General features: G+C 47.0%; 1 protein-coding gene across 1 annotated transcript in view; it reads right to left on the reverse strand.

Moving 5' to 3' along the window:
• LOC311122700 (anion exchange protein 3-like) overlaps nucleotides 1-20,381 on the reverse strand; it is a gene marked incomplete at both ends in the record, with an annotated part of 41,155 nt that extends 20,774 nt beyond the window's left edge. The window contains 5 exons of the mRNA XM_084197033.1: nucleotides 709-816; nucleotides 1,650-1,785; nucleotides 1,875-2,055; nucleotides 4,802-4,947; nucleotides 20,039-20,381. Of these exons, the coding sequence (XP_084053159.1) occupies nucleotides 709-816; nucleotides 1,650-1,785; nucleotides 1,875-2,055; nucleotides 4,802-4,947; nucleotides 20,039-20,381 (914 nt within the window). The remainder of the gene's footprint in view (nucleotides 1-708; nucleotides 817-1,649; nucleotides 1,786-1,874; nucleotides 2,056-4,801; nucleotides 4,948-20,038) is intronic.
• Between the last annotated feature and the right edge of the window lie 1,917 nt (nucleotides 20,382-22,298).

Consider the following 22,298-nt stretch of genomic DNA (forward strand, 5'->3'; position numbering starts at 1 on the left):
CCCATCATCCAATAGGCCTAGACCTACCTATCCCATCATCCAATAGGCCTAGACCTACCTATCCCATCATCCAATAGGCCTAGACCTATCTATCCCATCACCCAATAGGCCTAGACCTATCTATCTCATCACCCAATAGGCCTAGACCTACCTATCCCATCACCCAATAGGCCTAGACCTATCTATCCCATCACCCAATAGGCCTAGACCTATCTATCCCATCACCCAATAGGCCTAGACCTATCTATCCCTCATCCAATAGGCCTAGACCTATCTATCCCATCACCCAATAGGCTTAGACCTATCTATCCCATCACCCAATAGGCCTAGACCTATCTATCCCTCATCCAATAGGCCTAGATCTATCTATCCCTCATCCAATAGGCCTAGACCTATCTCTCCCATCATCCAATAGGCCTAGACCTATCTATCCCTCATCCAATAGGCCTAGACCTATCTCTCCCATCATCCAATAGGCCTAGACCTATCTATCCCTCATCCAATAGGCCTAGACCTATCTCTCCCATCATCCAATACGCATACCATTAAGAGAAAAATTGATGATCGCTTCAAGCAAACCCCAGGAACACACCACAACATTAGTCAGAAAACCATGATTGTTGAGTCTCCGTAAACCATTAATGTTCCACCACAGAGTAACTCGAGACACCATGCAAAGTTAATACTGTTAATGGCCAAACACGGTACCATTCTGTCCTCTTCTTCAGTGGAGGGCTTGGGGACGGAGTTGGGACCAAGCTGGGCCTAGGGACCAAGCTGGGCCTAGGAATCAAGCTGGGCTTAGCAAAACTGAATCTGAGTACAGAGACAGATAGAAGGGAGGGTTCACACGTATTGAAAAGGTGTGTGTGTGTGCATGTGTATAGTTGGAGTGGATTGATACCACATAGGCCTGTGTCCAAACGTAAGGCTACTTTTGGGGTTGTATTGAAGACAACAAAATACACATAGAGAAAGTCCTCCTTTATCCATCATTCATGTGTTCATACTGCTCCGTCCTCAGCATAAATACATTTGACTGCTGACATTCATCAAGCCTTTTCTCTCCATTATACTGTGCAATGCTTGTTGAAATCTATCATGTGCCACCAACGCAGCAGCTCTGTTAGGGCAAATGGTAACGCATTGTAGATCAATAGATAGGTATGCCAATGCACACTGGGGGAGGGGAGGGGGGGGGGGGGGGTGATTGTGTGGGTTGGCATTGGGGTGACATTCTTTTGTATTTTCATGTAGGACTAAAATAATGTATATTTGGATGATTTAAAACAATGTGGTAGTTTATTTAACCGGGTAAGTCAAATTGAGAATGACATATCCTTGACAAGTGAGATTTTTTTTAGCTGTCTTTATGCAACAATCACTGCTATTTACTGTTAACCTCCCACTACTTATCCTGGTTTGAGGTCCAACATCACTTACTGCAACCCCTATAGATGTGGGCTGCGTCCCAAATCGCACCCTATTCCCACTACTTTTGACCAGAACCACAGATCCTATGGGCCATTTGGGACACAGCTATGGACTTCCTCTCTTTGTATGACATCTGATTAAGACTTAGGGGTGATGATACATAGACTTTAGAGCATTTGTATATATAGCTAAAGCCTGGGCAGATGACCACTCACTGGTGTTTGAGCAGCAGGGTGCGGAGCACGTTGGCCCGGTCCTCCGCTCTGATCTGGTCTGAGATGACCATGGTCTCCACCACCAGGTGTGCAATGCCAGGCAGAGTGGTCTGCTCCAGGTCCAACAGGACAGCACCTTAGCGTGGCATAAGGGGGGAACAAGGTTTTATTAGTGGTAAGTTTGTGACTGGGTGTGTATCTGTGTGTGTGGGGTGAGAGCTTCACCATGTGTGATGGTCCTGCGGAGCTCCAGCAGGCTGCGGAAGGAGAGCGAGGCCACATGGGGTTTTCCCCAGCGGTCTGTCTCCTCCTCCACGTCCTCCTCAAACTTGATCCAACGGGCCGTCTCCTTCCAGAGCAACTCCTGGTTCTTATCCACTATCAGCTCGTTGAGCTCCACAAACACCTACAGGTACCAAACAGACACCTGGTTATCCATAACTTCACCTACAGGTACCAAACAGACACCTGGTTATCCATGACTTCACCTACAGGTACCAAACAGACACCTAGTTATCCATGACTTAACCTACAGGTACCAAACAGACAACTAGTTATCCATGACTTAACCTACAGGTACCAAACAGACAACTAGTTATCCATGACTTCACCTACAGGTACCAAACAGACACCTGGTTATCCATGACTTCACCTACAGGTACCAAACAGACACCTAGTTATCCATGACTTAACCTACAGGTACCAAACAGACAACTAGTTATCCATGACTTAACCTACAGGTACCAAACAGACAACTAGTTATCCATGACTTCACCTACAGGTACCAAACAGACACCTGGTTATCCATGACTTCACCTACAGGTACCAAACAGACACCTGGTTATCCATAATTTCACCTACAGGTACCAAACAGACACCTGGTTATCTGTGACTTCACCTACAGGTACCAAACAGACACCTGGTTATCCATGACTTCACCTACAGGTACCAAACAGACACCTGGTTATCCATGACTTCACCTACAGGTACCAAACAGACACCTGGTTATCCATGACTTCACCTACAGGTACTAAACAGACACATGGGTATCCATAACTTCACCTACAGGTACCAAACAGACACCTAGTTATCCATGACTTCACCTACAGGTACCAAACAGACACCTGGTTATCCATGACTTCACCTACAGGTACCAAACAGACACCTGGTTATCCATGACTTCACCTATAGGTACCAAACAGACACCTGGTTATCCATGACTTCACCTACAGGTACCAAACAGACACCTGGTTATCCATGACTTCACCTACAGGTACCAAACAGACACCTGGTTATCCATAACTTCACCTACAGGTACCAAACAGACAACTAGTTATACATGACTTCACCTACAGGTACCAAACAGACACCTGGTTATCCATGACTTCACCTACAGGTACCAAACAGACACCTGGTTATCCATGACTTCACCTACAGGTACCAAACAGACACCTGGTTATCCATGACTTCACCTACAGGTACTAAACAGACACATGGGTATCCATAACTTCACCTACAGGTACCAAACAGACACCTAGTTATCCATGACTTCACCTACAGGTACCAAACAGACACCTGGTTATCCATGACTTCACCTACAGGTACCAAACAGACACCTGGTTATCCATGACTTCACCTATAGGTACCAAACAGACACCTGGTTATCCATGACTTCACCTACAGGTACCAAACAGACACCTGGTTATCCATGACTTCACCTACAGGTACCAAACAGACACCTGGTTATCCATAACTTCACCTACAGGTACCAAACAGACAACTAGTTATACATGACTTCACCTACAGGTACCAAACAGACACCTGGTTATCCATGACTTCACCTACAGGTACCAAACAGACACCTGGTTATCCATGACTTCACCTACAGGTACCAAACAGACACCTGGTTATCCATGACTTCACCTACAGGTACTAAACAGACACATGGGTATCCATAACTTCACCTACAGGTACCAAACAGACAACTAGTTATCCATAACTTCACCTACAGGTACCAAACAGACACCTGGTTATCCATAACTTCACCTACAGGTACCAAACAGACAACTAGTTATCCATAACTTCACCTACAGGTACCAAACAGACACCTGGTTATCCATGACTTAACCTACAGGTACCAAACAGACACCTGGTTATCCATGACTTCACCTACAGGTACCAAACAGACACCTGGTTATCCATAACTTCACCTATGGTCATTGGTCTTCTTTTCTAGTCCAAGAACCGAGAAAAAGGGTAAAATCTATTGGAGCTGTTGACTTCAAAAAAGTATTATTTAATTATATTCAAGTGTATGAAGTAAAGCAGAATGTTTGAAAGACTTTCTAAGTAAATGGAAAAAGTAATATTTTGGTCTAATAGACATTTGTGCTGTGGCACTGGAGGACACTTCATGAAATATTTCTGCAAGGACTGTTCTTGGCGTACACAGCACGCTAAGAGAGTAGAGGTTGGCGCTAACCTTCCAGGGACACTCAGGGGACCAAATAGTCACTCCTTTGCCCGAATATGACATCATACAAATGGGACACAATGTGAGCTACTCAGATAGCACTGATAGAAATAGTAAGCAAAGTTGGAACATGTGTTCCTGTGGTCACTGATTTAAATTATATAGTCTAAAAATATATCTCCTAAGCTTATGACTGAGGGCTTAGGACTATATCATGATTTCAACAGGAGAAGTCCGTACTGTAAAGTGAAGTCCCCTGGCTTTAGATCTGCTTAATCTTAAGTAAACAACTACTAAGAAGATCATGTGTTTTTAATTATCAAATATGTCCAATCTTTCAATTACATTTTAGTCATTTAGCAGACGCTCTTATCCAGAGCGACTTACAGTTAGTGAGTGCATACATTATTTCATTTTTTATACTGGCCCACCGTGGGAATCGAACCCACAACACTGGCGTTGCAAACGCCATGCTCTACATACTAAACTACATCCCTGCCGGCCATTCCCTCCCCTACCCTGGGCCAATTGTGCGCCGCACCATGGGTCTCCCGGTCGCGGCCGGCTACGACAGAGCCTGGATTCGAACCAGGATCCCTAGTGGCACAGCTAGCACCCCTTAGACCACTGCGCCACTCGGGAGTACAATCAAGTGGTGCCGTGGAGTCTGATGTCTCACCTCATGGGTCTTCTTGTCGGCCATTCTCTTCTTCCTCTTCAGGCTGGACTGGGGCGGAGAGCTGTCGCTGTTCCGAGTGAGCTGGCATCGAGACGACTTCTTCACCAGATGACGCCTCACCCCAGGGTTGTCCTCGAATCGGTGACCTTAAAGCACGACAACAGGAGCTATTGTTAACGACACTGGAAGGTCAGCTGCAGAAAAGGTCAACTGTGTTCACTCAAAGTCCTACTATAGTGCACACTCAGGTTGTCCAACTGATGTATGACGCATTTGACATTTTGTTTTTATTGGTCTGCAAACAGAACTGTGGTGTCTATTCTTTGTTGTTGCAAATATCACAATTGTTGTGTCAAATGCGTTATACAACCTGTGTGTACTAGGCCAAACACTGGCTGAGCATTGCCTCTATGGCGGTGCTATGTCTTGTGACAATAAATAATTCAGATATAAAGTTTCCTTTGGAAATATAGAGAACAGTAACTGAGGATCGGAGCCGAGCTAGGCAAACATACAGGGGTCCTTATGTTGGGTGGTTGTTTGCCCACCACAGACCTATAGATGCAAAAAAAGCCTTATTCAATTTGAAAGCTCTTCAGGCCACAAATCATATTTGATTAACATTTGCATAATTGATGGCATCTACTCATTAGGAGAGGGCCTGGTGATGCTATAGGGGGGGGGGGGGGGCTGGTGATGCTATAGGGGGAGAGGGCCTGGTGATGCTATAGGGGGAGAGGGCCTGGTGATGCTATAGGGGGGAGAGAGGGCCTGGTGATGCTATAGGGGGGGAGAGGGCCTGGTGATGCTATGGGGGGGGGGGAGAGGGCCTGGTGATGCTATAGGGGGAGAGAGGGCCTGGTGATGCTATAGGGGGGAGAGAGGGCCTGGTGATGCTATAGGGGGGAGAGGGCCTGGTGATGCTATAGGGGGGAGAGAGGGCCTGGTGATGCTATAGGGGGGAGAGGGCCTGGTGATGCTATAGGGGGGAGAGAGGGCCTGGTGATGCTATAGGGGGGAGAGGGCCTGGTGATGCTATAGGGGGGAGAGGGCCTGGTGATGCTATAGGGGGGAGAGGGCCTGGTGATGCTATAGGGGGGAGAGGGCCTGGTGATGCTATGGGGGGGGAGAGGGCCTGGTGATGCTATGGGGGGAGAGAGGGCCTGGTGATGCTATAGGGGGGAGAGAGGGCCTGGTGATGCTATAGGGGGAGAGAGGGCCTGGTGATGCTATAGGGGGGAGAGGGCCTGGTGATGCTATAGGGGGAGAGAGGGCCTGGTGATGCTATAGGGGGGAGAGAGGGCCTGGTGATGCTATAGGGGGAGAGGGCCTGGTGATGCTATAGGGGGAGAGGGCCTGGTGATGCTATAGGGGGGAGAGAGGGCCTGGTGATGCTATAGGGGGAGAGGGCCTGGTGATGCTATAGGGGGGAGAGAGGGCCTGGTGATGCTATAGGGGGGGAGGGCCTGGTGATGCTATAGGGGGAGAGGGCCTGGTGATGCTATAGGGGGAGAGAGGGCCTGGTGATGCTATAGGGGGGAGAGGGCCTGGTGATGCTATAGGGGGAGAGGGCCTGGTGATGCTATAGGGGGAGAGGGCCTGGTGATGCTATAGGGGGGAGAGGGCCTGGTGATGCTATAGGGGGGAGAGGGCCTGGTGATGCTATAGGGGGGGAGAGGGCCTGGTGACGCTATAGGGGGGAGAGGGCCTGGTGATGCTATAGGGGGGGAGAGGGCCTGGTGATGCTATAGGGGGAGAGAGGGCCTGGTGATGCTATGGGGGGGAGAGAGGGCCTGGTGATGCTATAGGGGGAGAGGGCCTGGTGATGCTATAGGGGGGAGAGGGCCTGGTGATGCTATGGGGGGGAGAGAGGGCCTGGTGATGCTATAGGGGGGGGAGAGGGCCTGGTGATGCTATGGGGGGGAGAGGGCCTGGTGATGCTATAGGGGGGAGAGAGGGCCTGGTGATGCTATAGGGGGAGAGGGCCTGGTGATGCTATGGGGGGAGAGGGCCTGGTGATGCTATAGGGGGAGAGAGGGCCTGGTGATGCTATAGGGGGGAGAGAGGGCCTGGTGATGCTATAGGGGGAGAGGGCCTGGTGATGCTATAGGGGAGAGAGGGCCTGGTGATGCTATGGGGGGAGAGGGCCTGGTGATGCTAGGTGTACCTGGGAGGTAGATGCTAGTTGCACTGCCAATCAGAGGGCTGGTTTTGCAGACAATCTCAGGAGAAGGCCAGACCACCTCTAGGCCTCAGCTGCTTTGTGTTGTGTTATAGACACACCCACCAAAGAGAGGGCCAGAAACAATGTCTCTGCTGTTTTGTTCCCTCTCTCATCCTTCATCCCTCTGACCCCAAGTTCATCCCTCCATCCTTCCTTTCTTCCATTCTTCTTTCTGTGGTGCTGTTCAGACAATATAACCATAGTAAGAATGTCTCTATGCTAACAGGTCTGGGAGTGCTCCCATGGATAAGTCGGTATTGAACTGGAAGAGACGCCCTTTGGCTGGACTCGCGTTGAGCTTTGCTTGCTAAGTACAAGTTCTTCTGCTCCTCGTAAAATGGGAATCTGCTTTCGCTTGACAACAGCACACATTATTTTGACAGACACCATTTCACAGTCCCTTTGTCTCACCAGTTAATAACAATAAGAAGCCATTGTTGTGACTTTATAATGGGATAATATATTGTAACTAATTCAGGGTGTCACCCCAAAAATTGGTACACTTCTGACACCAACGTAGGAATATGGGGTGTAGCCCCAACTGGAATTCAAACACAGGCCAAGAGCCTGTCAATCCAACACCTTAACTGCTACGCCAAGAAATCCTTGACGAGATAGATAGATAGGGGTTGGGTTAATGTCGCTACAATATACATGTCAATGTAAATTCCAAGTCATCATCAAAACTTCTCAAAGTATCGCCTGTGTCGTTCAGTAGCTCCTATTGTCCTGTCTGTAGGCTCTATCTGGACTCTGTGTCATTCAGTAGCTCCTATTGTCCTGTCTGTAGGCTCTATCTGGACTCTGTGTCCCTCAGTAGCTCCTATTGTCCTGTCTGTAGGCCCTATCTGGACTCTGTGTCCCTCAGTAGCTTCTATTGTCCTGTCTGTAGGCTCTATCTGGACTCTGTGTCATTCAGTAGCTCCTATTGTCCTGTCTGTAGGCTCTATCTGGACTCTGTGTCATTCAGTAGCTCCTATTGTCCTGTCTGTAGGGTCTATCTGGACTCTGTGTCCCTCAGTAGCCCCTATTGTCCTGTCTGTAGGCTCTATCTGGACTCTGTGTCCCTCAGTAGCTCCTATTGTCCTGTCTTTAGGCTCTATCTGGACTCTGTGTCCCTCAGTAGCTTCTATTGTCCTGTCTGTAGGCTCTATCTGGACTCTGTGTCCCTCAGTAGCTCCTATTGTCCAGTCTGTAGGCTCTATCTGGACTCTGCGTCCCTCAGTACCTCCTATTGTCCTGTCTGTAGGCTCTATCTGGACTCTGTGTCCCTCAGTAGCTCCTATTGTCCTGTCTGTAGGCTCTATCTGGACTCTGTGTCCCTCAGTAGCTCCTATTGTCCTGTCTGTAGGCTCTATCTGGACTCTGTGTCCCTCAGTAGCTCCTATTGTCCTGTCTGTAGGCTCTATCTGGACTCTGTGTCCCTCAGTAGCCCCTATTGTCCTGTCTGTAGGCTCTATTTGGACTCTGTGTCCCTCAGTAGCTCCTATTGTCCTGTCTGTAGGCACTATCTGGACTATGTGTCCCTCAGTAGCTCCTATTGTCCTGTCTGTAGGCTCTATCTGGACTCTGTGTCCCTCAGTAGCTTCTATTGTCCTGTCTGTAGGCTCTATCTGGACTCTGTGTCCCTCAGTAGCTCCTATTGTCCTGTCTGTAGGCTCTATCTGGACTCTGTGTCCCTCAGTAGCTGTATTTTCCTGTCTGTAGGCTCTATCTGGACTCTGTGTATCTCAGTAGCTTCTATTGTCCTGTATGTAGGGTCTATCTGGACTATGTGTCCCTCAGTAGCTCCTATTGTCCTGTCTGTAGGCTCTATCTGGACTCTGTGTCCCTCAGTAGCTCCTATTGTCCTGTCTGTAGGCCTTATCTGGACTCTGTGTCATTCAGCAGCTTCTATTGTCCTGTCTGTAGGCCCTATCTGGACTCTGTGTCCCTCAGTAGCTCCCATTGTGCTGTCTGTAGGCCCTATCTGGACTCTGTGTCCCTCAGCAGCTCCTATTGTCCTGTCTGTAGGCTCTATCTGGACTCTGTGTCCCTCAGTAGCTCCTATTATCCTGTCTGTAGGCTCTATCTGGACTCTGTGTCCCTCAGTAGCTTCTATTGTCCTGTCTGTAGGCTCTATCTGGACTCTGTGTCCCTCAGTAGCTCCTATTGTCCTGTCTGTAGGCTCTATCTGGACTCTTGTGTCCCTCAGTAGCTTCTATTGTCCTGTCTGTAGGCTCTATCTGGACTCTGTGTCCCTCAGTAGCTCCTATTGTCCTGTCTGTAGGCTCTATCTGGACTCTGTGTCCCTCAGTAGCTCCTATTGTCCTGTCTGTAGGCTCTATCTGGACTCTGTGTCCCTCAGTAGCTCCTATTGTCCTGTCTGTAGGCTCTATCTGGACTCTGTGTCCCTCAGTAGCTTCTATTGTCCTGTCTTTAGGCTCTATCTGGAATCAGTGTCCCTCAGTAGCTCCTATTGTCCTGTATGTAGGCTCTATCTGGACTCTGTGTACTTAGTAGCTCCTATTGTCCTGTCTGTAGGCTCTATCTGGACTCTGTGTCCCTCAGTAGCTCCTATTGTAATGTCTGTAGGCCCTATCTGGACTCTGTGTCATTCAGCAGCTTCTATTTTCCTGTATGTAGGATCTATCTGGACTCTGTGTCCCTCAGTAGCTCCTATTGTCTGGTCTGTAGGCTCTATCTGGACTCTGTGTCCCTCAGTAGCTCCTATTGTCCTGTCTGTAGGCTCTATCTGGACTCTGTGTCCCTCAGTAGCTCCTATTATCCTGTCTGTAGGCTCTATCTGGACTCTGTGTCCCTCAGTAGCTTCTATTGTCCTGTCTGTAGGCTCTATCTGGACTCTGTGTCATTCAGCAGCTTCTATTGTCCTGTCTGTAGGCCCTATCTGGACTCTGTGTCCCTCAGTAGCTCCCATTGTGCTGTCTGTAGGCCCTATCTGGACTCTGTGTCCCTCAGCAGCTCCTATTGTCCTGTCTGTAGGCTCTATCTGGACTCTGTGTCCCTCAGTAGCTCCTATTATCCTGTCTGTAGGCTCTATCTGGACTCTGTGTCCCTCAGTAGCTTCTATTGTCCTGTCTGTAGGCTCTATCTGGACTCTGTGTCCCTCAGTAGCTCCTATTGTCCTGTCTGTAGGCTCTATCTGGACTCTTGTGTCCCTCAGTAGCTTCTATTGTCCTGTCTGTAGGCTCTATCTGGACTCTGTGTCCCTCAGTAGCTCCTATTGTCCTGTCTGTAGGCTCTATCTGGACTCTGTGTCCCTCAGTAGCTCCTATTGTCCTGTCTGTAGGCTCTATCTGGACTCTGTGTCCCTCAGTAGCTTCTATTGTCCTGTCTTTAGGCTCTATCTGGAATCAGTGTCCCTCAGTAGCTCCTATTGTCCTGTATGTAGGCTCTATCTGGACTCTGTGTACTTAGTAGCTCCTATTGTCCTGTCTGTAGGCTCTATCTGGACTCTGTGTCCCTCAGTAGCTCCTATTGTAATGTCTGTAGGCCCTATCTGGACTCTGTGTCATTCAGCAGCTTCTATTTTCCTGTATGTAGGATCTATCTGGACTCTGTGTCCCTCAGTAGCTCCTATTGTCTGGTCTGTAGGCTCTATCTGGACTCTGTGTCCCTCAGTAGCTCCTATTGTCCTGTCTGTAGGCTCTATCTGGACTCTGTGTCCCTCAGTAGCTCCTATTGTCCTATCTGTAGGCTCTATCTGGACTCTGTGTCCCTCAGTAGCTTCTATTGTCCTGTCTGTAGGCTCTATCTGGACTCTGTGTCCCTCAGTAGCTCCTATTGTCCTGTCTGTAGGCTCTATCTGGACTCTTGTGTCCCTCAGTAGCTTCTATTGTCCTGTCTGTAGGCTCTATCTGGACTCTGTGTCCCTCAGTAGCTCCTATTGTCCTGTCTGTAGGCTCTATCTGGACTCTGTGTCCCTCAGTAGCTCCTATTGTCCTGTCTGTAGGCTCTATCTGGACTCTGTGTCCCTCAGTAGCTCCTATTGTCCTGTCTGTAGGCTCTATCTGGACTCTGTGTCCCTCAGTAGCTTCTATTGTCCTGTCTTTAGGCTCTATCTGGAATCAGTGTCCCTCAGTAGCTCCTATTGTCCTGTCTGTAGGCTCTATCTGGACTCTGTGTCCCTCAGTAGCTCCTATTGTCCTGTCTGTAGGCTCTATCTGGACTCTGTGTCCCTCAGTAGCTCCTATTGTAATGTCTGTAGGCCCTATCTGGACTCTGTGTCATTCAGCAGCTTCTATTTTCCTGTATGTAGGATCTATCTGGACTCTGTGTCCCTCAGTAGCTCCTATTGTCCTGTCTGTAGGCTCTATCTGGACTCTGTGTCCCTCAGTAGCTCCTATTGTCCTGTCTGTAGGCTCTATCTGGACTCTGTGTCCCTCAGTAGCTCCTATTGTCCTGTCTGTAGGCTCTATCTGGACTCTGTGTCCCTCAATAGCTCCTATTGTCCTGTCTGTAGGCTCTATCTGGACTCTGTGTCCCTTCTATACCCCATGTTCCACTGAATATGCCCTCGAGGACCCCACTGTTCCCGGTCTGCCCCTTTTGTTTTCGATTCTACAATGACCAGTCTGGATGAAAAAGCTTTGATTGATATTAACACAGTACTGAAAATAAAGTATTCCCTCGGACACCCCAATGCTGTTGCCATAGTAAGCAACCAGTGTCTCTCCAATGTTGCACCACCTATACAGTTGAAGTCGGAAGTTTACATACACCTTAGCCAAATACATTTAAACTCAGATTGTCACAATTACTGACATTTAATCCTAGTAAAAATTCCCTGTCTTAGGTCAGTTAGGATCAACACTTTATTTTAAGAATGTGAAATGTCAGAATAATAGTAGAGAGAATGATTTATTTTAGCTTTTATTACTTTCATCACATTCCCAGTGGGTCAGAAGTTTACATACACTCAATTAGTATTTGGTAGCATTGGCTTTAAATTGTTTAACTTGGGTCAAACGTTTCGGGTAGCCTTCCAAAAACTTCCCACAATAAGTTGGGTGAATTCTGGCCCATTCCTCCTGACAGAGCTGGTGTAACTGAGTCAGGTTTGTAGGCCTCCTTGCACGCACACGCCTTTTCAGTTCTGCCCACACATTTTCTATAGGATTGAGGTCAGGGCTTTGTGATGACCACTCCAATACCTTGACTTTGTTGTCCGTAAGCCATTTTGCCACAACTTTGGAAGTATGCTTAGGGTCATTGTCCATTTGGAAGAGCCATTTGCGACCAAGCTTTAACTTCCTGACTGATGTCTTGAGATGTTGCTTCAATATATCCACATAATTTTCCTTCCTCATGATGCCATCTATTTTGTGAAGTGCATCAGTCCCTCCTGCAGCAAAGCACCCCCACAGCATGATGCTGCCACCCCCGTGCTTCACGGTTGGGATGGTGTTCTTCGGCTTGCAAGAGTCCCCTTTTTCCTCCAAACATAACAATGGTCATTATGGCCAATAAGTTCTATTTATGTTTCATCAGACCAGAGGACATTTCTCCAAAAAGTACGATCTTTGTCCCCATGTGCAGTTGCAAACCGTAGTCTGTTTTTTTTTATGGCGGTTTTGGAGCAGTGGCTTCTTCCTTGCTGAGCGGCCTTTCAGGTTATGTCGATATAGGACTCGTTTTACTGTGGATATAGATACTTTTCTACCCGTTTCCTCCAGCATCTTCACAAGGTCCTTTGCTGTTGTTCTGGGATTGATTTGCACTTTTCGCACCAAAGTACGTTCATCTCTAGCAGACAGAACGCGTCTCCTTCCTGAGTGGTATGACGGCTACATGGTCCCATGGTGTTTATACTTGCAAACTATTGTCTGTACAGATGAAGGTGGTACCTGCAGGCGTTTGGAAATTGCTCCCAAGGATGAACCAGACTTGTGGAGGTCTACCATTTTTTTTCTGAGGTCCTGGATTATTTCTTTTGATTTTCCCTTGATGTCAAGCAAAGAGCCACTGAGTTTGAAGGTAGGTCTTGAAATACATCCACAGGTACACCTCCAATTGACTCAAATGATGTAAATTAGCCTATCAGAAGCTTCTAAAGCCATGACATCATTTTATGGCATTTTCAAAGCTGTTTAAAGGCACAGTCAACTTAGTGTATGTAAACTTCTGACCCACTGGAATTGTGATACATCGAATTATAAGTGAAATAATCTGTCTGTTAAAAATTGTTGGAAAAATTACTTGTGTCATGCACAAAGTAGATGTCCTAACCGACTTGCCAAAACGATAGTTTGTTAACGAGAAATTTGTGGAGTGGTTGAAAAAACGAGTTTTAATGACTCCAACCTAAGTGTATGTAAACTTCCGACTTCAACTGTAGCTTGTCTCTTCTCCCTCTGTGCATCCTCTATCGCCCCTTAGTGAGGAAGTCATGTTCATTCATTCTGTATTCTCCCACGCCCCTCTATTGCCTTTTATCACTATTGTAAAAGTATTGCACAAATGTGTATATGTGGTTTATAAATGTAGTATATCATAAATTCCTGGTTACTTTTCTGACTTTCCCAATTGGGACAATCGAGATATTGATCGATCATCATCATCATCATCATCATCATCATCATCATCATCATCATCGTTCAGCTGCAACTCAGTCGACCACTACCTTTCTTCAGTAGCTACAGTCAGTAGCAAGGTTGGCAATTTGGTGTGGTTGTGAATGATGGATAAGTGACTCACTATGGGCTCTCTCCTATTAGTATCCCTTATCCCTTCTATCTATGGCCTCTATGCTGGGATGCTCATTAGTAGCCCCTATACGTACCCTATGGAAGGTGTAACATATATACAGTATGCATCTCTATCTCTCTCTCTCTCTCTCTCTCTCTCTCTCTCTCTCTCTCTCTCTCAATTGAAAGGGCTTTATTGGCATGGGAAACATGTGTTTACATTGCCAAAGCAAATTGAATACACAATAAACAAGGGAAATAAACAATCAGTAAACATTACACTCACAAAAGTTGTTAAATAATATAGACATTTAAAATGTTGTAACAATGTGTAAATAGTTTAACTATGAAAGGGAAAATCAAGAAACAGATAAATATTGGTTGTATTTACAAGCTGTTTCTGCTCCACTGGTGGCCCTTTTCTCATAGCAACGGGCCACACATCTTGCTGCTGTGATGGCACACTGCGGTATTTACACTAACAGATATTGGAGTTTATCAATGTTTGATTTGTTTTCAAATTATTTGTGGGTCTGTGTGATCAGTGGGAAATATGTGTCTCTAATGTGGTCATACATTTGGCAGGAGTTTAAGAAGTGCAGCTCAGTTTCCACCTCATTTTGTGGGCAGTGGGCACACAGCCTGTCATCTCTCTAGAGCCAGCCTATGGCAGCCTCTCTCAATAGCAATACTATGCTCACTGAGTCTGTACATAGTCAAGGAATTAATTGGGATGTTGAGTTTTATGTTCCCTTTGATGGTATAGAAGGCCCTTCTTGCCTTGTTTCTTAGATCGATCACAGCCTTGTGGATGTTGCCTGTGGTGTTGATGTTTAGGCCGAGGTAGGTGTAATTCTTTGTGTGCTCTAGGGCAACCGTGTCTACATAGAATTTGTATTTGTTGTCTTGGCTACAGGACATTTTTTGGAACACCAGTATGTTTGTCTTACTGAGATTCACTGTCAGGGCTCAAGTCTGAAAGAATCCGTGCAGAAGATCTAGGTGCTGCTGTAGGCCCTCCTTGGTTTGGGACAGAAGCACCAGATAATCTGCAAACAGCAGACACCCGGCCTCACCAGTATGGTGCCCTCGCCAATTAATTAATATATATGTTGAAGAGGGTGGGGCTCAAGCTGCATCCCTGTCTCACCTCACGGAGGAAAGACATTTGTGTGTTTTTGCCAATTTGTACAATGATTTTATTATGTCATTTGCTTTAGATGTCATATGCATTAGAAATGGCGCCGGAGAAGATTGCTGCCTTTTTGCAGCCCTCTAACCAATTGTACTATTATGTGTGTTTTTTCGTGTATTTGTAATTTATTCTGTACATAATGTTTCTGCCACCGTCTCTTATGACCAAAAAGAGCTTCTGGATATCAGGACAGCGATTACTCACCTCGTATTGGACGAAGATTTTTTATTCAACGAGTCGGACACAAAGGATATCAAAGGCCCAAATCCCTGTCATTCGCATGAGAAAGAGACAGAGATATCGTGGATGTAGGTCGGGGTGCCTTGTAAGTATTCGATGGCGAGCGAGTAAACTGCCTCTTCCAACAATCCTATTAGCCAATGTTCAATCATTTGAAAATAAATTGGACAACCTAATATTAAGGTTATCCTACCAACGGGACATTAAAAACTGTATATATCTTATGTTTCACCGAGTCTTGGCTGAACGACGACATGGATAACATCCTCTGTAGCTCAATTGGTAGAGCATGGCGCTTGTAACGCCAGGGTAGTGGGTTTGATCCCCGGGACCACCCATACGTAAAAATGTATGCACACTTGACTGTAAGTCGCTTTGGATAAAAGCGTCTGCTAAATGGCATATTATTATTATTTATTATATACGCTACATCGGCAGGATAGAACGGCTGCCTCCAGTAAGACAAGGGGTGGTGGTCTGTGTATATTTGTAAACAACAGCTGGTGCATAAAATCTAATACTAAGGAAGTCTCAAGGTTTTGCTCGCCGGAGGTAGAGTATCTCATAAGCTGTAGACCACACTATTTACCAAGAGAGTTTTCATCTATATTTTTTGAAGCTGTCTATTTACCACTACAAACCGATGCCGGCACTAAGATTGCACTCAATGAACTGTATAAGGCCATAAGTAAACAGGAAAACGCTCATCCAGAGGCAGCACTCCTAGTGGCCGGGGACTTTAATGCAGGGAAACTTAAATCCGTTCTACCTAATTTCTACCAGCATGTTAAATGTGCAACCAGAGGAAAAAAAACTCTAGACCACCTTTACTCCACACACAGAGACGCGTACAAAGCTCTCCCTCGCCCTCCATTTGACAAATCTGACCATACCACTATCCTCCTGATTGCTGCTTATAAGCAAAAACTAAGGGAGGAAGCACCAGTGACTCGGTTAATAACAAAGTGGTCAGATGACGCAGATGCTAAGCTACAGGACTGTTTTGCTAGCACTGACTGGAATTAGTTCCGGGATTCTTCCGATAGCATTGAGGAGTACACCACATCAGTCACTGGCTTCATCAATAAGTGCATCGATGACGTCGTCCCCACAGTGACCGTACGTACATACCCTAACCAGAAGCCATGGATTACAGGCAACATCCGCACTGAGCTAAAGGGGTAGAGCTGCAGCTTTTAAAGAAGCAGGACTCTAACCCGGACGCTTATAAGAAATCCCGCTATGCCCTCCAATGAACCATCAAACAGGCAAAGAGTCATACAGGACTAAGATTGAATCGTACTACACCGGCTCTGACGCTCGTCGGATGTGGCAGGGCTTGAAAACTATTACAGACTACAAAGGGAAGCACAGCCGCAAGCTGCCCAGTGACACAAGCCTACCAGACGAGCTAAATCACTTCTATGCTCGCTTCGAGGCAAGCAACACTGAAGCATGCATGAGAGCATCAGCTGTTCCGGATGACTATGTGATCACGCTCTCCGTAGCCGATGTGAGTAAGACTGTTAAGCAGGTCAACATTCACAAGGCCGCAGGGCCAGACGGATTACCAGGACGTGTACTCCGAGCTTGCGCTGACCAACTGGCAAGTGTCTTCACTGACATTTTCAACATGTCCCTGACTGAGTCTGTAATACCAACATGTTTCAAGCAGACCACCATAGTCCCTGTGCCCAAGGACACTAACATAACCTGCCTAAATGACTACCGACCCGTAGCACTCACGTCTGCAGCCATGAAGTGCTTTGAAAAGCTGGTCATGACTCACATCACTTCAATTTGCATACCGCCCCAACAGATCCACAGATGATGCAATCTCTATTGCACTCCACACTGCCCTTTCCCACCTGGACAAGAGGAACACCTACGTGAGAATGCTGTTCATTGACTACAGCTCAGCATTCAACACCATAGTGCTCTCAAAGCTCATCACTAAGCTAAGGACCCTGGGAATAAACACCTCCCTCTGCAACTGGATCCTGGACTTCCTGACGGGCCACCCCCAGGTGGTAAGGGTAGGAAACAACACATCTGCCACGCTGATCCTCAACACGGGGGCCCCTCAGGGGTGCGTGCTCAGTCCCCTCCTGTACTCTCTGTTCACCCATGACTGCATGGCCAGGCATGACTCCAACCAAATCATTAAGTTTGCAGATCACCGACATTAAGTTTGTAGGCCTGATCACCGACAATGATGAGATAGCCTTTAGGGAGGAGGTCAGAGACCTGGCCGTGTGGTGCCAGGATAACAACCTCTCCCTCAACGTTATCAAGACGAAGGAGATGATTGTGGACTACAGGAAATAAAAAGAGGACTGAGCACGCCCCCATTCTCATCGACGGGGCTGTAGTGGAACAGGTTGAGAGCTTAAAGTTCCTTGGTGTCCACATCACCAACAAACTATCATGGTCCAAACACACCAAGACAGTCGTGAAGAGGGCACGACAAAGCCTATTCCCCCTCAGGAGACTGAAAAGATTTGGCATGGGTCCTCAGATCCTCAAAAATGTCTACAGCTGCACCATCGAGAGCATCCTGACTGGTTGCATCACCACCTGGTATGGCAACTGCTCGGCCTCTGACCGCAAGGCACGACAGAGGGTAGTGCGTACGGCCCAGTACATCACTGGGGCCAAGCTTCCTGCCATCCAGGACCTCTATACCAGGCTGTGTCAGAGGAAGGCCCTAGAAATTGTCAAAGACTCCAGCCACCCTAGTCATAGACTGTTCTCTCTGCTACCGCACGGCAAGCGGTACCGGAGCACCAAGTCTAGGTCCAAAAGGCTTCTTAACAGCTTCTACCCCCAAGACATAAGACTCCTGAACAGCTAATCATGGCTACCCAGACTATTTGCACTGCCCCCCCACCACACCCCATCCTCCTCTTTTACGCTGCTGCTACTCTGTTTATTATTTATGCATAGTCACTTTAACTCTACCCACATGTACATATTACCTCAATTACCTTGACTAGCCAGTGCCCCCACACATTGACTCTGTACCGGTACCCCCCTGTATATAGCTTCCCTACTGTTATTTTATTTTACTGCTGCTGTTTATTTATTTGCTTTTATTTTTTACTTATCTATTTTTAACTTAACACTTTTTGTATTTTATTTTTTATTTTAAAAACTGCATTGTTGGTTAAGGGCTTGTAAGTAAGCATTTCACTGTAATGTCTACACCTGTTGTATTCAGCGCATGTGGCAAATTCAATTCGATTTGATTTGATTTGATTTCCCCCCAACAACGCTTTCCATTAATTTATACAGCAGACCCTCATGCCAAATAGAGTCAAAAGCTTTTTTGAAATCAACAAATGAGAAGACTTTGCTTTTGTTTTGTTTGTTTGTCAATTTGGGTGATCAGGCCTTGGTTCTCTCTCTCTCTCTCTCTCTCTCTCTCTCTCTCTCTCACTCTCTCTCGCGCTCTCTCTCTCCCTCTCTGTCCTGTCCCCCCCCCTCTCTCTCTCTCCCTGTCCTGTTTCCCCCTCTCTCTCGCTCTTTCTCTCTCTCGCTCTCTCTCGCTCTCTCTCTCTCGCTCTCTCTCTCGCTCTCTCTCTCGCTGTCACTCTCGATGTCTCTCTCTCTCTCTCTCTCTCTCTCTCTCTCTGAGGAGATCTTTAGGAGCTTGTGCTTCATGTCCATTCTATCCATTGTTGTACACAAGTGCTACATCAGAGGAAACATTTGGAAACCACGTTTGACTCCGCTCCATGAATTTCATTCCAGCCATTACAATGAGCCCATCCTCCTATAGCTCCTCCCACCAGCCCCCTCTTTGCTACAATGTCATAGCGACCAGCACCTAGCTAACCCTCACAGCCCTACTGCAGAATAACAGTGTGTCCCAATCCAATGGCAGTCAGAAAAAGAGCAGTACAGTTTGTCAATGGGATATCTTTCCAGTCACACAATCAATAGGTTAGCAGGGGACGGCGAGAGGCAGAGAGGGTGCAATTCACCCATGACCCAGGACTTGAGAGAGCTTTGATTTCCATAACACCATTGCCAGGCCAACCAAACATTGGCATTAATTAGCTTGTGTTTGTCTCTCCATACAATCAATGAAAACAACTCTGAATTCTCCCCAATCAATCGCCAATGTACGGGCCTTCCACCAAAAGGGTGGAGTGCTATTCCATCACATCAGACTCACAGTCGTTAGTATGGAAACAGCTATGCAATATTATTGGAATGCTGGAGTTGCTCTGAAGTACATTAGTGAATGAGAACTCTGATGTATGGCTGTAAACAGAGATACAGTATTTATAGCCAGGGCAAACAATTAAGTGTACCAATTACGCAGGGTTTCCCAAACTTGGTTCTCCGGACCCCAAGGGGTTCACGTTTTGCCCTAGCACTACACAGCTGATTAAAATAATAAACTAATCATCAAGCTTTGATCATTTGAATCAGCTGTGTACTGTTAGGGAAAAAAAACTAAACCTGTACCCCTTGGGGTAGCGAGGACCAAGTTTGCATACATACAGTGTATGTCAATAGAAAAACAATGAAGCAAATAGTAACTAGCTGTATCAATAGTTATACTTTACATCAGACATGCTTGAATGCGACCCATGCTTCTGAGAATAAAACATTCTAATATTGATCAATATGAGCCTTATCTGGAAACAGTATAAGAAACAAAAAAAGGTTATCACACACTGACTCTTCATTCGTGATTAAATCATACAGTCACATGTCCTAGGCCTCTACCAGAGTAACAAGCAGCAACATAATGTAGGTATGATTGCCATTCCCTTACGCAGTTACCCTAGCCTAAAAGAAGATCAACATAATGCGTGTTGCCCATTCTTCCATGGCCACACACTGCTTCCCTCTGGGGGGGTGGGAGCTCTGGTACTTACGGATGGGTTCCAAGGGGACTGGATCCTCAGGGGACCCCAGGTGGTCATGGTCGGACTTCGGGGGGACTGGATCCTCAGGGGACCCCAGGTGGTCATGGATGGATTCCAACAGGTCGTAATCATCAAAATTCAACACAAACTCCTCAAAGTCCTCCAAGCCCTCCATGTTGAACTGAGAGGCGCGGCGCACAACCTCTGCTCCCTCGCTGTGCCGGTGGTTCACAGAGGGGCGCTGGGTCCCTGGTGTGTGAATGGTGGTGGTCGTCTTGGTTTTCGTCCCCACCACCACCTTCGGACAGGGGGCCGGTGGTCCCTGGTTCTCCTGCCCCGTGGGGTCTGTCATCTCCTGGGTCGGTGTCTGTGGTGCCTCTTCCCCACCCCGCTCCGGGTGGGCGCCCTGCTCATCCAGGGTTCTGGAATTCTCTCGCCTGCAGCCTCTCACCGCTGGTTGGTGTTAGCTGTTAGCCAAGCCTGGGCCTCACGGAGCAGAGCGAGCGGTTCTGTGTTTTGATGGGGTTGATATTCGTCAGGAACAGAAGCTGGAGCACAAGCGAGGCTGAAGTAGTAACTGCTGGTTACCAAAAGGCTGCGTCTACTCTGCAGACTAATATAACATTCCGGTGAAGGTTTTTCAATCAATTTTTGCTCAGGCGTTTTCTCGCTGGTTGCCCCAGGGTTGACTCTATAGGTGCTCTTCTGAAGTATCTGATGTCACTGGAAGTCCACTCTAGACAAAGGTTTGGGATAAAAAAGCGGACAAAAAAAGACTAAAAACAGATATTTATCTTCCTAGCGTCCCAATCAAACTCAAAAGTGGAAGAGAAATGTCACACTGCTGCTATCCTCCCAGCAGCGCAGCGAGAGGTAGCAGTTGTTTCTCTAGTAGAGTTAGCGGTTAGCCTAAGGCTGGGCACGATTCAGCAGCAGACTGGCTCAAGCTGTCACTCCAAAAAGAAATATTGATACAAACTGATGCACTTTTTTTTCAGACCTCCCTCTAATCTATTGGGCCGATTCACCAGTTTCCGTGATGCTGGCCGTCAATTGATCCTGGGATGGATGCTGGGCTGAGGCGGGGCATGTAGGTGGGGTGACGCACAACAGTTTTGGTTTCCATGGCACCCCGTCACGGCCAGGGCAGGCAGCAGGAGCTTCAGTCAGAGGATCAGAGGCTCAAGAGGAAAATAAATGGAAGTCATGGCTCTCTTCTTCTCTCAGGAAACATCCAAACAACTGGAAAAAGCATCATACTCTAGCACAGACACAGAGACACACGGAAAAACATACTGCCATTGTACAGAATGGAACTCTGCTCAGGAGCAGGAGCCTGTCTCCAGCACTGTCTCCATGGAAACGGTGATTACTTCTAATGTCCTGTCATCCTTCGCCCACAACGGGTACCTGAGTTGAACTATGACCTTTCCTCAAACCTGTGTTTCCAGTGTGTGTGTGTGTGTGTGTGTGGCACACATGCATGTGTGTGTGTGTGTGTGTTTCACTTGCTTGATGGTTCAAAGCAAGCCTGCTCCATAGCATTGTGTCAAGCATGGTCACTGGTAGCCCACATCAGCCATGTTACTCTCAGTGAATGAACAAGTGCACTCTTAGTGGGGCAATGGAACTCACAGTGCCTTGGGCAAGATGGGGCAAATCTCTGTCAACATTTCAAATGGTTGTCATGACTGCTACAGGACTAGATTAAAATGCAGTACTATACTGGATGTTTTCCTGTGACAAGACTCCGCTGAACAAGTCAAACAAGTCAATGGTCACGTGGAGAAGTTTCGTTTGGAATAGCAATGAATGAAAGTTATGTCCTGTTAAAAAATTACATAATGCCAGTTAACCATCATCAAACATCAAACCATCGCCCGGTACCACATTAAACTATTATCCTGCACCACAAATACATTACTGTGTGCTGTGACTGAATTACAATATGGACTCATCGGAGTGGAAAGGGGAAGAGGTGGAAAATATATGAGCTAATGGATATATGAGGTATAGCCTGACATCTTTCTGTCCTCCTACATCTGATAGCTTGTTTGTTTCAAAGTGGGTGAGCTGTTTCTGGTTCTATTTTCATCTAGTCTGAGCGGCCGGTCAATGCTTCCCATGGTGGCTGGGTAAAAGCAGGAAGGGCCTGGGGCAGGGTCGCTGTCAAGGAGAATCGACCACTGATCTCTTCTGCTAATTATTGCCCCAGGATCATGGGATGGGTGGGCATCTATTTGCCAAAATGGTCCATCCTCTCTCCCTC

This window comes from Coregonus lavaretus (genome assembly GCF_964263955.1).
Source record: "Coregonus lavaretus genome assembly, contig: HAP1_SCAFFOLD_373, whole genome shotgun sequence".
NCBI classification, from domain to species: domain Eukaryota; kingdom Metazoa; phylum Chordata; class Actinopteri; order Salmoniformes; family Salmonidae; genus Coregonus; species Coregonus lavaretus.